The sequence below is a fragment of the Pelophylax lessonae genome, assembly GCF_965119305.1.
Source record: "Pelophylax lessonae genome assembly, chromosome: 4".
Classification (NCBI taxonomy): domain Eukaryota; kingdom Metazoa; phylum Chordata; class Amphibia; order Anura; family Ranidae; genus Pelophylax; species Pelophylax lessonae.
The window spans coordinates 630,737,280-630,752,111 of record NC_138771.1 but is presented as its reverse complement, the minus strand read 5'-3'; the positions used below and the strand labels follow the sequence as shown (position 1 = coordinate 630,752,111).

Sequence of the window (14,832 nt, the reverse complement as noted above, 5' to 3'; positions counted from 1 at the left end):
GGTGCCGGGACAAGTGTTACTGGCAGGTGAGAAGATGTTATGTCTATGTCTGGGGCCTTGTAAAGTAATTTGGTCTCTGGCCAAGAGGTGGCGCTAACCCACATAGGAAACAATACAATAAAAATCAACATTCAGTTCTCCCAAATTGTTAACAGGCTGGCTCCTTGTGCTGCATCTCCCTCATCCAATCTGAGTTCTGCTGTACAGGTGATTGCAAATCCACCAGTAAAATTCTTACTTGCTACTTGTATGTACTGTACTTTCACAGCATGCATAACAAAACATATAATGATGTATTCATGATTACAGAGTTGCATAATTTGTGTCTTTTTGATCTGCACGGAAATGAGATTTAAGGAGGAACTTTCTGTGCAGTGGAGGAACAGATGATGTATAGCCCAGGAAATTCATACCAGATAGTCTGAGTCTGATACAGATTTTAAGCAGGACCGCATCCAAGAAAAGAGCTTTGAGTCTGCCCTCCTCCTGCAGGGTGATACAGACAGAAGAGGGCTATGAGTCTGTCCTCCTCCTGCAGGGTGATACAGACAGAAGGGAGCTATGAGTCTGTCCTCCTCCTGCAGGGTGATACAGACAGAAGGGGCTATGAGTCTGTCCTCCTCATGCAGGGTGGTACAGACAGAAGGGAGCTATGAGTCTGTCCTCCTCCTGCAGGGTGATACAGACAGAAGGGGGCTACGAGTCTAGCCCTGTACACACGCACCGATTGTCGGCCGACCGTTCGGCCGTCTTTTGTCCGGTGCTGTCCTGTAGGTTGAAAAGTGGTAAAGACTGCACACGAATTTTGTCGGCCAACAACAACCGACTGCAGAAGTGATGTCATGTGATGGTTTACTTTCTGTGTGTTTTTTCTTCTCTGAGTATGCCCAGTCTTGCTCATCTGCTTTTTGTCGGCTGAAATCTGTACTGACTGACGAACAATCGACCGTTCTGGGGTGGCCAACAAAAATTTTATAGCATGCACACCAGATTCTGTTCGGCCGAAAAGTCGGAGTCGGTTGTCGGAAGCATCATACATACTAAAAATTTACGGCCGACAATCGGTGCGTGTGTACGGGCCTTCTGTCCTCCTCCTGCAGGGTGATACAGACAGAAGGGGGCTATGGGTCTGTCCTCCTCCTGCAGGGTGATACAGACAGAAGGGGGCTATGAGTCTGTCCTCCTCCTGCAGGGTGATACAGACAGAAGGGAGCTATGAGTCTGTCCTCCTCCTGCAGAGTGATACAGACAGAAGGGTGGAATGAGTCTGTCCTCCTCCTGCAGGGTGATACAGACAGAAGGGAGCTATGAGTCTGTCCTCCTCCTGCAGGGTGATACAGACAGAAGGGGGCTATGAGTCTGTCCTCCTCCTGCAGGGTGATACAGACAGAAGGGGCTATGAGTCTGTCCTCCTCATGCAGGGTGGTACAGACAGAAGGGGGCTATGAGTCTGTCCTCCTCCTGCAGGGTGATACAGACAGAAGGGGCTATGAGTCTGTCCTCCTCATGCAGGGTGATACAGACAGAAGGGGGCTATGAGTCTGTCCTCCTCCTGCAGGGTGATACAGACAGAAGGGGCTATGAGTCTGTCCTCCTCATGCAGGGTGATACAGACAGAAGGGAGCTATGAGTCTGTCCTCCTCCTGCAGGGTGATACAGACAGGAGGGAGCTATGAGTCTGTCCTCCTCCTGCAGGGTGATACAGACAGAAGGGAGCTATGAGTCTGTCCTCCTCCTGCAGGGTGATACAGACAGAAGGGAGCTATGAGTCTGTCCTCCTCCTGCAGGGTGATACAGACAGAAGAGGCTATGAGTCTGTCCTCCTCCTGCAGGGTGATACAGACAGAAGGGAGCTATGAGTCTGTCCTCCTCCTGCAGGGTGATACAGACAGAAGGGAGCTATGAGTCTGTCCTCCTCCTGCAGGGTGGTACAGACAGAAGGGGGCTATGAGTCTGTCCTCCTCCTGCAGGGTGGTACAGACAGAAGGGGGCTATGAGTCTGTCCTCCTCCTGCAGGGTGATACAGACAGAAGAGGGCTAGGAGTCTGTCCTCCTCCTGCAGGGTGATACAGACAGAAGGGAGCTATGAGTCTGTTCTCCTCCTGCAGGGTGATACAGACAGAAGGAGGCTATGAGTCTGTCCTCCTCCTGCAGGGTGATACAGACAGAAGGGAGCTATGAGTCTGTCCTCCTCCTGCAGGGTGATACAGACAGAAGGGGGCTACGAGTCTAGCCCTGTACACACGCACCGATTGTCGGCCGACCGTTCGGCCGTCTTTTGTCCGGTGCTGTCGTGTAGGTTGAAAAGTGGTAAAGACTGCACACGAATTTTGTCGGCCAACAACAACCGACTGCAGAAGTGATGTCATGTGATGGTTTACTTTCTGTGTGTTTTTTCTTCTCTGAGTATGCCCAGTCTTGCTCATCTGCTTTTTGTCGGCTGAAATCTGTACTGACTGACGAACAATCGACCGTTCTGGGGTGGCCAACAAAAATTTTATAGCATGCACACCAGATTCTGTTCGGCCGAAAAGTCGGAGTCGGTTGTCGGAAGCATCATACATACTAAAAATTTACGGCCGACAATCGGTGCGTGTGTACGGGCCTTCTGTCCTCCTCCTGCAGGGTGATACAGACAGAAGGGGGCTTTGGGTCTGTCCTCCTCCTGCAGGATGATACAGACAGAAGGGAGCTATGAGTCTGTCCTCCTCCTGCAGGGTGACACAGACAGAAGGGAGCTATGAGTCTGTCCTCCTCCTGCAGGGTGATACAGACAGAAGGGGGCTATGAGTCTGTCCTCCTCCTGCAGGGTGGTACAGACAGAAGGGGGCTATGAGTCTGTCCTCCTCCTGCAGGGTGATACAGACAGAAGGGAGCTATGAGTCTGTCCTCCTCCTGCAGGGTGACACAGACAGAAGGGAGCTATGAGTCTGTCCTCCTCCTGCAGGGTGATACAGACAGAAGGGAGCTATGAGTCTGTCCTCCTCCTGCAGGGCGATAGAGACAGAAGGGGGCTATGAGTCTTTCCTCCTCCTGCAGGGTGATACAGACAGAAGGGGGCTATGAGTCTAGCCCTGTACACACGCACCGATTGTCGGCCGACCGTTCGGCCGTCTTTTGTCCGGTGCTGTCCTGTAGGTTGAAAAGTGCTAAAGACTGCACACGAATTTTGTCGGCCAACAACAACTGACTGCAGAAGTGATGTCATGTGATGGTTTACTTTCCCTGTGTTTTTTCTTCTCTGAGCATGCCCAGTCTTGCTCATCTGCTTTTTGTCGGCCGAAATCTGTACTGACTGACGAACAATCGGCCGTTCTGGTGTTGGCCAACAAAAATGTTATAGCATGCACACCAGATTCTGTTCGGCCGAAAAGTCGGAGTCGGTTGTCGGAAGCATCATACATACTAAAAATTTACGGCCGACAATCGGTGCGTGTGTACGGGCCTTCTGTCCTCCTCCTGCAGGGTGATACAGACAGAAGGGGGCTATGAGTCTGTCCTCCTCCTGCAGGGTGATACAGACAGAAGGGGGCTATGAGTCTGTCCTCCTCCTGCAGGGTGATACAGACAGAAGGGAGCTATGAGTCTGTCCTCCTCCTGCAGGGTGACACCGACAGAAGGGGGCTATGAGTCTGTCCTCCTCCTGCAGGGTGACATATATAAAGCATACTTCATTTATACATTTTTACCTTTGAACCTTATATAGGTTCCATGAGAGTTCTGCCACTCCTTTATTTCCCCATTATAGTGATGTGAGATCCTACAGCAGAACATGGGTCCATCCTTTTCCTTCAGGTTCTGGATTCTGATTGTCGCTGTTCTCTCCAGCTCTGGGTTTCCCTCCATGCTGATCCGTCCTGTATAGCTTTTATGTGTCCAATTCTCAGTGTGATGGTAAATGAATTCATTTCTTACACATCTACCTCCTATGTCTTGTCTCCAGTTTACTCTCACCTTTTCTGTTATATTAATCTTGGGATAGGTGAAGTAACAAGGGATGGTCACCGATCCCCCCTCTTCTACCATTATGGAGTCAGGCTGCTCTATGCAGTAGGTCTTGTCTTTATTACTGTAGACATCTCCTAAGGGGATAGAAATCATATTTATATTTAGTCCTCATGCACACTGGCTATATAAAATGCTACTTACACAGGCTTTTGGTGGTTTTATTTTTTTTTTGTTTTTTTTTTTTTCAGTCTTTCGAAGCAACTCTATAAATCATATTCATATTTATTGTGTAATTAATATTTGTTCTTTATAGACCTAAAGTGTACCTGTTGCAATAATCCAAAACAACGGTACAGCGCTAATAAGTGATAATATGTGATAATAATAGAACATATATCTCTGCAATATTAACCACTTTACCACCGGAGGATTTTGCTGTCTTACGTCTGGGCCACTTTTTGCAATTCAGCACTGTGCAACTTTAACTGACAATTGCGCAGTCATGTAATGCCGTACCCAAACGAAATTTACGTCCTTTTTTCCCCACAAACAGAGCTTTCTTTTGGTGGTATTTGATCATCTCTGCGATTTTTATTTTTTGTGATATTAATAAAAAAATGCGACAATTTTGAAAAAATTACAATATTTTTCTACTTTGACAGTTACAAAATATCCAATATATTCAATTTTTGTCATATATTTAGGCCAAAATGTATTTAGCTCCATGTCTTTGACAAAAAAATTCTCAATGAGTGTATTTTTAACCGCTTTAAGACCGGAAGATTTTACCCCATTCCTGACCAGGCCATATTTTGCGAATTCGGCACTGCGTTAATTTAGCAGACAATTGCGCGGTCGTGGCACGCTGTACCCAAATTTAATTGATGTCCTTTTTTCCCCCCACAAATAGAGCTTTCTTTTGGTGGTATTTGATCACCTGTGCGATTTTTACTTTTTGCGCTATAAACAAAAAAAGAGCGACAATTTTGAAAAAATAACAATATTTTTCACATGTTTTTATACTAAATTCCCCCCCCCCCCCCCCAAAAAAAAATGTAAAAATCAAAATTTTTTAACATTTTAGGCCAATTTGTTTTCTGCTACATATTTTTGGTAAAAAAAAAAATCGCAATAAGCGTATTTTGATTGGTTTGCGCAAAAGTTATTGCGTTTACTAAGGGAAATATTTATGTCATTTTTAGTGGGTTTTTTTTAACGAGTAATGGCGGCGATCTGCAATTTTTTTTTTTTGCGGGACTGCGACATTGCGGCGGACATATCGGACCGTTGACTGACATTTTTGACACTTTTGGGGGTACCAGTGACATTACTACAGTAATCAGTGCTATACATATGCACTGTTACTGTAAAAATGACACTGGCAGGGAAGGGGTTAATTTTTATTAGAGAGGGAGGGGTTAATGTATGCCTGGTGCTTACTGACGTGTGTGGGGGGAGCTGTGCTGAACCCTGCAATCTGACCCTGCCTGTCACTTGTGTAAAGCGGGCGGATCTCCTAAGTGACCGCTTGAGTGTTTCACACTAGATCCCCAACGATTGGAGAAGAACAGCGGTGATCACCACCGCTCCTCCCCTGGCCCGACTCCCGCTGTAACTGAATACAGCAGGAGCGAGCCTCGCGCCACCGAGAGAGGGGAATGTCTGGTGACGTAGGTCTATGTCGCCAGACGATAACGAGCCACTGTGCCGCAGTAGCAGCACAGTGAGCAGACGTAAAGTAGTTAACCACTTGCCGACCGCCGCACGACTATCTACGTCGGCGGTCAGCCCCTCACAGGCAAAGTGACGTAGGTCTACGTCACTAGCTTGTGAGGGTCTAGGGAGCGAGCGCGCGCCCCCGGAGGCGCGCTCCCGCTCCCGAGTGGTCACGGACCCCCCCGCGCGTGTGACCGGCGGACCCGATGTCCGCCGGCCACTCTGCGATCGGCGGGGGAGAGGGAGAAAGTCAGGCAGATTGTGTAAACAAGCCACCTGTCATTCTCCTCGCTGTATGAGAGCTGATCATCTGGATCTACTATGTAGATCCGTTGATCACTCTGCATACAGCTGAAGCCCCAGCCAATCACAGTTAGAATCACGCCCCTAGGGACACACACAGCCCCTCCCTCTCAAATAAAGTTAACCCCTTCACTACCAGTGTATTTTTACAGTAACAGTGCATATGTATAGCACTGATTACTGTAGAAATGTCACTGGTAACCCCAAAAGTGTCAAAAATGTCAGTCAAGGGTCCGATCTGTCCGCCGCAATGTCGCAGTACCGCAAAAAAAATCGCAGATCGCCGCCATTACGCGTTAAAAAAAAAAACAACAAAAATGACAAAAATCTTTCCCTTAGTTAGTAAACGCAATAACTTTTGCGCAAACCAATCAAAATACGCTTTTTGCGATTTTTTTTACCAAACATAGGTAGCATAAAACAAATTGGCCGAAAATTTTAAAAAATTTTGATTTTTACATTTTTTTTTGGGGGAATTTCATATAAAAAAAAGGGAAAAATATTGCTATTTTTGCAAAATGGACGCTCTTTTTTTGTTTATAGCGCGTGATCAAAAAATCGCACAGGTGATCAAATACCGCCAAAAGAAAGCTCTGTTTGTGGGAAAAAAAGGACGCCAAATTCGTTTAGGTACAGCGTTGCATGACCGCGCAATTCTCCGTTAAAGTCACGCAGTGCCGAATCGCAAAATACCCCCTGGTCGGAATGGGGGTAAAATCTTCCGGGGCTTAAGTGGTTAAGGTGCTATAATACATAAATCTGTGCAGTATTAATGTTCCATAGTACAAGTAACTGTGCAATATTATGGTGCTATAATAGAAATAAAGTGCTTGTAATGAATAAAATTCATATAATATATAAATAATTGATAGATCCAAAGAGTCCAGTGGTCTTGTGCTAGAATTGGTGCAAAATTAGCTTGATGATGATAATCCAGCCAGTGTTTTACAAGTGAATCTGTGTGTCTTCCACCACCAACACCTAAGATAATTGGCCTCTCACCTGAAGTTTTGACCTGTGTTTCACCACAAGGTCCAAATAAGCAAATAATCACCAGCAGGGATTAGCAGGGCTCTCCTCCCTCACAGCCTCTCAGTAGACACACTGCTGCCCGAAGATAGCCAAACATAGGGACACGGATCTCATCATGGATATCACATAAAAAATAAAAGGCACAGGATCTAATGCTCTCAGTATGGACAAAAAATGGTAAAAAAAAAATTAAATATACAGGCACTACTGATAGTGCATGGAAACCGCAATTCTAGAGCAGCAAACTAGCTGTAAGCTTCCAGGTTGCCGGCCCCTATACACGTTACGTCATCTGTCAATCAGACGCTGTACCTGTTGCAAACCTGCAGTTTGAAATGAACTCTTGAATTCTGAGAAAAATGCCTTCATGCACTCCTTTTAATTATTATTATTTTTTTTTTTTTTAATTTGCCTGCCTTATCTGTGCATTTTAAACAATGAAGTCGAAACTGTGATCATGATGGTGTGTCTGATCAACAGTTTTCATTAAGAAATATTACCTGTAAATATCAATTGTATTTTAACCACTTGGAGACCACTTGGAGACCAGGCCTTTTCTGGCAATTTTTGTTTAGAAGTTGAAATGAGTATTTTTTGCTACAAAATTATTTATAACCTTCAAACATTCTATATATATATATATATATATATATATATATATTTATTATCAGAGACCCTAGGGAATAAAATGCCAATCATCGCAGTATTTTTTATGTCACACGGTATTTACACAACGGTTTTTCAAATGCAATTTTTTAGAGAAAGTGCATTTGAATTTAAAAAAAGAAAATTTACCCCAATTGTTTTGTATAATATGAAAGATGATTTTGAGCCAAGTCAATAGATACCTAACATGTCACTCTTTAACCACTTGCCGACTGCCGCACGACTATTTACGTCGGCAGTCAGCCCCTCACAGGCAGAGCGACGTAGTACTACGTTGCTAGCCTGTGAGGGTCTAGGGAGCGAGCGCGCCCCCCCCTGGAGGCACGCTCTCCCGCATGGTCACGGACCCCCCCCCCCCGCGCGTGTGACCGGCGGACCCGATGTCCGCCGGTCTCTTGGTGATCGTCGGTGCAGAGGGAGAAAGCCAGGCGGCTGATGTCAACAAGCCACCTGTCATTCTCCCCTGTGTAGAAACAGTGATCATACGGTTCTACTATGTAGGATCGTTGATCATTGTTCCTACACCTCAAGCCACAGCCAATCACAGTTAGAATCACGCCCCTAGGGACACACATAACCCCTCCCTCTCAAAAAAAAAAAAGTTAACCCCTTCACTGCCAGTGTAATTTTACAGTAATAGTGCATATGTATAGCACTGATTACTGTAGAAATGTCACTGGTATCCCCAAAAGTGTCAAAAATGTCAGTCAAGGGTCCGATCTGTCCGCCGCAATGTCGCAGTACCCCAAAAGAAATCACAGATCGCAAAAAACAACAAAAATGACAAAAATCTTCCGCTTAGTTAGTAAACGCGATAACTTTTGCGCAAACCAATCAAAATACGCTTTTTGCGATTTTTTTTTAACAAACATAGGTAGCATAAAACAAATTGGGCAAAAATGTTAAAAAATGTTGATTTTTACATTTTTTTTGGAGGAATTTCATATAAAAAAATGTGAAAAATATTGTTATTTTTGCAAAATTGACGCTCTTCTTTTGTTGATCAAAAAATCGCACAGGTGATCAAATGCTGCCAAAAGAAAGCTCTGTTTGTGGGAAAAAAGGACGTCAATTTCGTTTGGGTACAGCGTCGCACGACCGCGCAATTGTCCGTTAAAGTCACGCAGTGCCGAATCGCAAAATAGGCCCTGGTCAGGAAGGGGGTAAAATCTTCCGGGGCTTAAGTGGTTAAAATTGCACAAGCTCGTGGAATAGCAACAAACTACGGTACTTAAAAATCTCTATAAGCTATGCTTTAAACGCCTTTAAAGGTTTCCTGTTTGGAGTTACAGAGGAGGTCTAGCAGTAAAATGATTGCTCTCGCTCTAACATTTATGGCGATACCTCATATTTGTGGTCTAAACACTACTGTATTTACATATGTCATACTTATGCATTTGTTTCTGCGCGGAGGGTAGGAGGTACCTATATTTTTTTTTTCTTATTTATTATATTTTTGATTTTTACACTGTTCCTTCATGTTTTTTTTTTTTAACAATCTTTTTCCTATTACAAGGAATGTAAACATCCCTTGTAATTGAAACAAGGATGACAGGTCCCCTTTATGAAGAGGTCTGGGGTCAAAAAGACCTCAGATCTTTTCATTACCTTTAGATTAAGCACTGCACGGACTGTTGGTGCTATGTAAATCCTGTATAATAATAAAAATAATAATTAAAACATTTTTTTTAATCTTTTGCTTTAAAAAAAAAATTGTTTACTTCCAGCCTGGACCGGAAGTGACATCATGACGGCCCTCAGGTCCTCCAAGATGATCTAATCTTTGATCACCTCTGTGACCAGCCGGTGGCACCGCCGGATCGTTTCTCGTGTGAACCGATGGGAACAGTAAGATGGATTTATCCACTTAAGGACTGTAAGGTTTTACCCCCTTAGTGACCAGGCCATTTTTGCAATTCGGCACTGCAAGACTTTAAACGGACAATTGCGCTGTCATGCGATGTTGTAAATAAATAAAATTGGAGCTGGTCGCGCTGTTACTTGGTCACGGAACTGTTCTGCAGGCGGTCGTGACGTTCTTCAGCTTATGTCGCATCTGTCTTACTTGGATTCCTGTAAGTGTACTTGCCTTTAACCACTTAAGCCCCGGAAGATTTTACCCCCTTCCTGACCAGGGGGTTTTGTGCGATTTTTTACTGCGTGAATTTAACGGACAATTGCGCGGTCGTGCGACGCTGTACCTAAACAAATTTTTTGTCCTTTTTTTCCCACAAACAGAGCTTTCTTTTGGTGGTATTTGATCACCTGTGCGATTTTTACTTTTTGCGCTATAAACAAAAAAAGAGCGTAAATTTTGCAAAAACAACAATATTTTTCACATTTTTTTATATGAAATTCCCCCCCAAATAAATGTAAAAATCAAAATTTTTTAACATTTTTGGCTAATTTGTTTTCTGCTACATATGTTTGGTAAAAAAAAAAATCGCAAAAAGCGTATTTTGATTGGTTTGCGCAAAAGTTATTGCGTTTAATAACTAAGGGAAAGATTTATGCCATTTTTGATGTTTTTTTTTAACGCGTAATGGCGGCGATCTGCGTTTTTTTTTTTTTTCGGTACTGCGACATTGCGGCAGACAGATCAGACCCTTGACTGACATTTTTGACACTTTTGGGGTTACCAGTGACATTACTACAGTAATCAGTGCTATACATATGCACTGTTACTGTAAAAATACACTGGCAGTGAAGGGGTTAACTTTATTTGAGAGGGAGGGGCTGTGTGTGTCCCTAGGGGCGTGATCCTTACTGTGATTGGCTGTGGCTTGAGCTGTAGGAACACTGATCAACGGTCCTACATTGTAGAACCGTGTGATCAGTGTTTCTACACCGGGGAGAATGACAGGTGGCTTGTTTACACAAGCCGCCTGACTTTCTCCCTCTCCCCCGACGATCGCCGGACATCGGGTCCGCCGGTCACACGCGCGGGGGGGTCCGTGACCGCACGGGAGCGGGAGCGCGCCTCCGCGGGCGCGCGCTCGCTCCCCAGAGCCTCACAGGCTAGTGATGTAGACCTACGTCGCTCTGCCTGTGAGGGGCTAACTGCCGCAGTAAATATACTGTGAGCAGTCGGCAAGCGGTTAAGGACTGTAAGGTTTTACCCCCTTAGTGACCAGGCCATTTTTGCAATTCGGCACTGCAAGACTTTAAACGGACAATTGCGCTGTCATGCGATGCTGTAAATAAATAAAATTGGAGCTGGTCGCGCTGTCACTTGGTCACGGAACTGTTCTGCAGGCGGTCGTGACGTTCTTCAGCTTATGTCGCATCTGTCTTACTTGGATTCCTGTAAGTGTACTTGCCTTTAATAAATTTGGTTTTAAAAGGATAATGCACTATTAGCCCCTTTTCTTTCTCATGTGAATGCACCTTTGGGCCATTTCATCTTGAGCTGCACCAAGTGGATTCATCCGGATGCTGTGGGTGGATGTGATCAGGAGGATCCTTAAGGAGAGTACCCTACCTTTCCAGTTCTACTGAAACAAGATCACCTATTTAATTTGCTTGAAGCTTTCACCTCCTTTATGTCTGGTAAGAGTCCATCTTTTTTCACTTGGAGTCACTTTATCAACAATTGTCAATTGAATGCTCTTTTTTGTTGGCTATTAGGTAAGAGGCCATTCATTATGATGTGATCACTCGTTTTGAACATTGTCACTTTAACCACTTTAATACAGGGCAGTTAAACACCTTCCCGCCCAGACCAATTTTCAGCTTTCAGCGCTCTCACACTTTGAATGACAATTGCTCAGTCATGCTACACTGTAACCAAACAAAATTTTTATCATTTTTTCCACACAAATAGAGCTTTCTTTTGGTGGTATTTGATCACAACTGGGTTTTTTAATTTTTGTGATATAAGCAGAAAAAGAGCAAAAATTTTGCAAAAAAAACACTTTTTTTTAGTTTCCATTAAAAAATTTTGCAAAAAATTAATTTTTCTTCATACATTTTGGCCAAAATGTATACTGCTACTTATCTCTAGTAAAAATAACCCATATTAGTGTATATTATTTAGTCTGTGTGAAAGTTATTGAGTCTAGAAGCTATGGTACCAATTCCTGAAAATTGATCACACCTGATGTACTAACGGCCTATCTCCTTTCTTGAGGCCCTAAAATGTCAGAACAGTACAAATACCCCCCAAATGACCCCTTTTTGGAAAGTAGACAGTCCAACGTATTTAGTAAGAGGCATGGTGAGTTTTTTTAAGTTTTAATTTTTTCCCACAATTCTTGGGAAAATGAAGAAAAAAATTGTTTTTTCTTTTTTTTCCCACAAAGTTGTCAATTTATAAACTATTTCTAATACCTAGCATGTACACAGCAAAAATGACACCCCAAAATACATTCTGCCACTCCTCCTGAGTATGGCAATACCACATGTGTGAGACTTTTACACAGCCTGGCCACATACAGAGACCCAACGTCCAGGGAGCTCCTTCAAGCGTTCTAGGAGCATAAATACACTTATAACTTTCTGACTACATATCACACTTTTGAAGTCCCTGACTGGCCAGGACAATGGAATTGCCCACAAAATGACCCCATTTTGGAAAGAAAACACTCCAACGTATATTCTATGAGGCATTGTGAGTCTTTTGAACATGTCATTTTTTTCCACCAGTTTTTGGAAAACGTGGGAAAAAAATGAAAACCTATTTTTTTTACACAAAGTTGTCAATTTATAGGATATTTTTAACACATAGCATGTACATAGCAAAAATGACACCTCAAAATACATTGTGCCACTCCTCCTGAGTATGGCGATACCACATGTGTGAGACTTTTTTACAGCCAGGCCACATACAGAGGTCCAACATTGAAGTAGCACCTCCAGGCGTTCTCGGAGCATAAAATACACTTTTCATTTCTCAACCACCTATTACACTTTTGAAGGCCCTGGAGCACCAGCACATTGAAAAAGCCCACTAAATGACCCCATTTTGGAAAGCAAACACCCCAACGTATAATCTATGAGGCATAATGAGTCTTTTGAACATGTCATTTTTTTCCAGAATCTTTCGGAAAATGTGGAAAAAAAATGAAAACGCATTTTTTTTACACAAAGTTGTCCATTTATAAGATATTTCCAACACATAGCATGTACATAGCAAAAATGACACCTCAAAATACATTCTGCCACTCCTCCTGAGTATGGCGATACCACATGTGTGAGACTTTTTTACAGCCAGGCCACATACAGAAGTCCAACATTGAAGTAGCACCTCCAGGCGTTCTCGGAGCATAAAATACACTTTTCATTTCTCAACCACCTATTACACTTTTGAAGGCCCTGGAGCACCAGCACATTGAAAAAGCCCACTAAATGACCCCATTTTGGAAAGCAAACACCCCAACGTATAATCTATGAGGCATAATGAGTCTTTTGAACATGTCATTTTTTTCCAGAATCTTTCGGAAAATGTGGAAAAAAAATGAAAATGCATTTTTTTTTCACAAAGTTGTCCATTTATAAGATATTTCCAACACATAGCATGTACATAGCAAAAATGACACCTCAAAATACATTCTGCCACTCCTCCTGAGTATGGCGATACCACATGTGTGAGACTTTTTTACAGTCAGGCCACATACAGAAGTCCAACATTGAAGTAGCACCTCCAGGCGTTCTCGGAGCATAAAATACACTTTTCATTTCTCAACCACCTATTACACTTTTGAAGGCCCTGGAGCACCAGCACATTGAAAAAGACCACTAAATGACCCCATTTTGGAAAGCAAACACCCCAACGTATAATCTATGAGGCATAATGAGTCTTTTGAACATGTCATTTTTTTCCAGAATCTTTCGGAAAATGTGGAAAAAAAATGAAAACGCATTTTTTTTACACAAAGTATTCCAATTATAAGATATTTCCAACACATAGCATGTACATAGCAAAAATGACACCTCAAAATACATTCTGCCACTCCTCCTGAGTATGGCGATACCACATATGTGAGACTTTTACACAGCCTGGCCACATAACGAAACTCAACATCCAAGTAGCACCGCCAGGCATTCTAGGAGCATAAATTACACACATAATGTTCTGACTACCTATCACACTTTTGAAGGCCCTGGAGCACCAAGACAATGAAATTGCCCACAAAATGACCCCATTTTGGAAAGAAAACACTCCAACGTATATTCTATGAGGCATTGTGAGTCTTTTGAACATGTCATTTTTTTCCACAAGTTTTTGGAAAATGTGGGAAAAAAATGAAAACTTATTTTTTTTACACAAAGTTGTCAATTTATAGGATATTTCTAGCACATAGCATGTACATAGCAAAAATGACACCCCAAAATACATTCTGCCACTCTTCCTGAGTATGGCGATACCATATGTGTGGGACTTTTACACCGCCTGGCCATAAACCGAGACCCAACATCCAAGTAGACACCTTCAGATGTTCTAGGAGCATGCATTTTACATCTAATTTCCTGACAACCTATTACATTTTTGAAGGCCCTTCATATTTCTAACACATAGCATGTACATACCAATTACACCCCAAAATATATTCTGCTGAGCAAAGGGTAAATAAATGATTACCTGTGGTTTTAGTAGTGGTCCACAGAGGAGAGCATCCAGGTAGAAGGCAGGGATGTGGTCCGTGACAGCAAAAGCAATCGGACAGGCAGCAGGCAGAAATACTGTCCATAGTCATTACAGGCAGCAGGCAGGAGTACTGTGCATAGTCATTACAGGCAGCAAGCAGGGATACTGTCCATAGTCATTACAGGCAGCAAGCAGGGATAGTGTCAGCACAGCCAAGCATTGGTCCAGGTAGCAGGCAGAGATGTGGTCTATAAAGTCCTGGGTCATTATATGCAGCGATATGTTCAACCCCACAAAATATTGATCCAGGCAGCAGGAAGGAACATCACGCTTAGGCCTCTGTCGGGAAAGAATGGGGACAGGGGTAGAGGCTTCTCCCACCCAAATCGCTTTGAAGCCTCCGGACTCCAGACCCTGTTATGGGAACACAGAAAACCAAAAACGGTTTTTCCATACTCCTAACTCTCTTCTGAAGCCCCTCACATATATGTGAGACCCCTGTCTACTGAAGTAGAAGGGCAAAAGATCAGTCCAAGTGGCAGGCAAAAAGCGTGGTTGATTAGCAGGCCGGGTCGGTACAC

General features: G+C 43.4%; 1 protein-coding gene across 1 annotated transcript in view; it reads right to left on the bottom strand.

The window, feature by feature from the left end:
* LOC309552860 (uncharacterized protein) overlaps positions 1-14,832 on the bottom strand; it is a gene marked incomplete at both ends in the record, with an annotated part of 71,482 nt that overhangs the window by 47,067 nt on the left and 9,583 nt on the right. Inside the window, one exon of the mRNA XM_082253771.1 lies at positions 3,690-4,082. Coding sequence (XP_082109897.1) covers positions 3,690-4,082 — 393 coding nt within the window. The remainder of the gene's footprint in view (positions 1-3,689; positions 4,083-14,832) is intronic.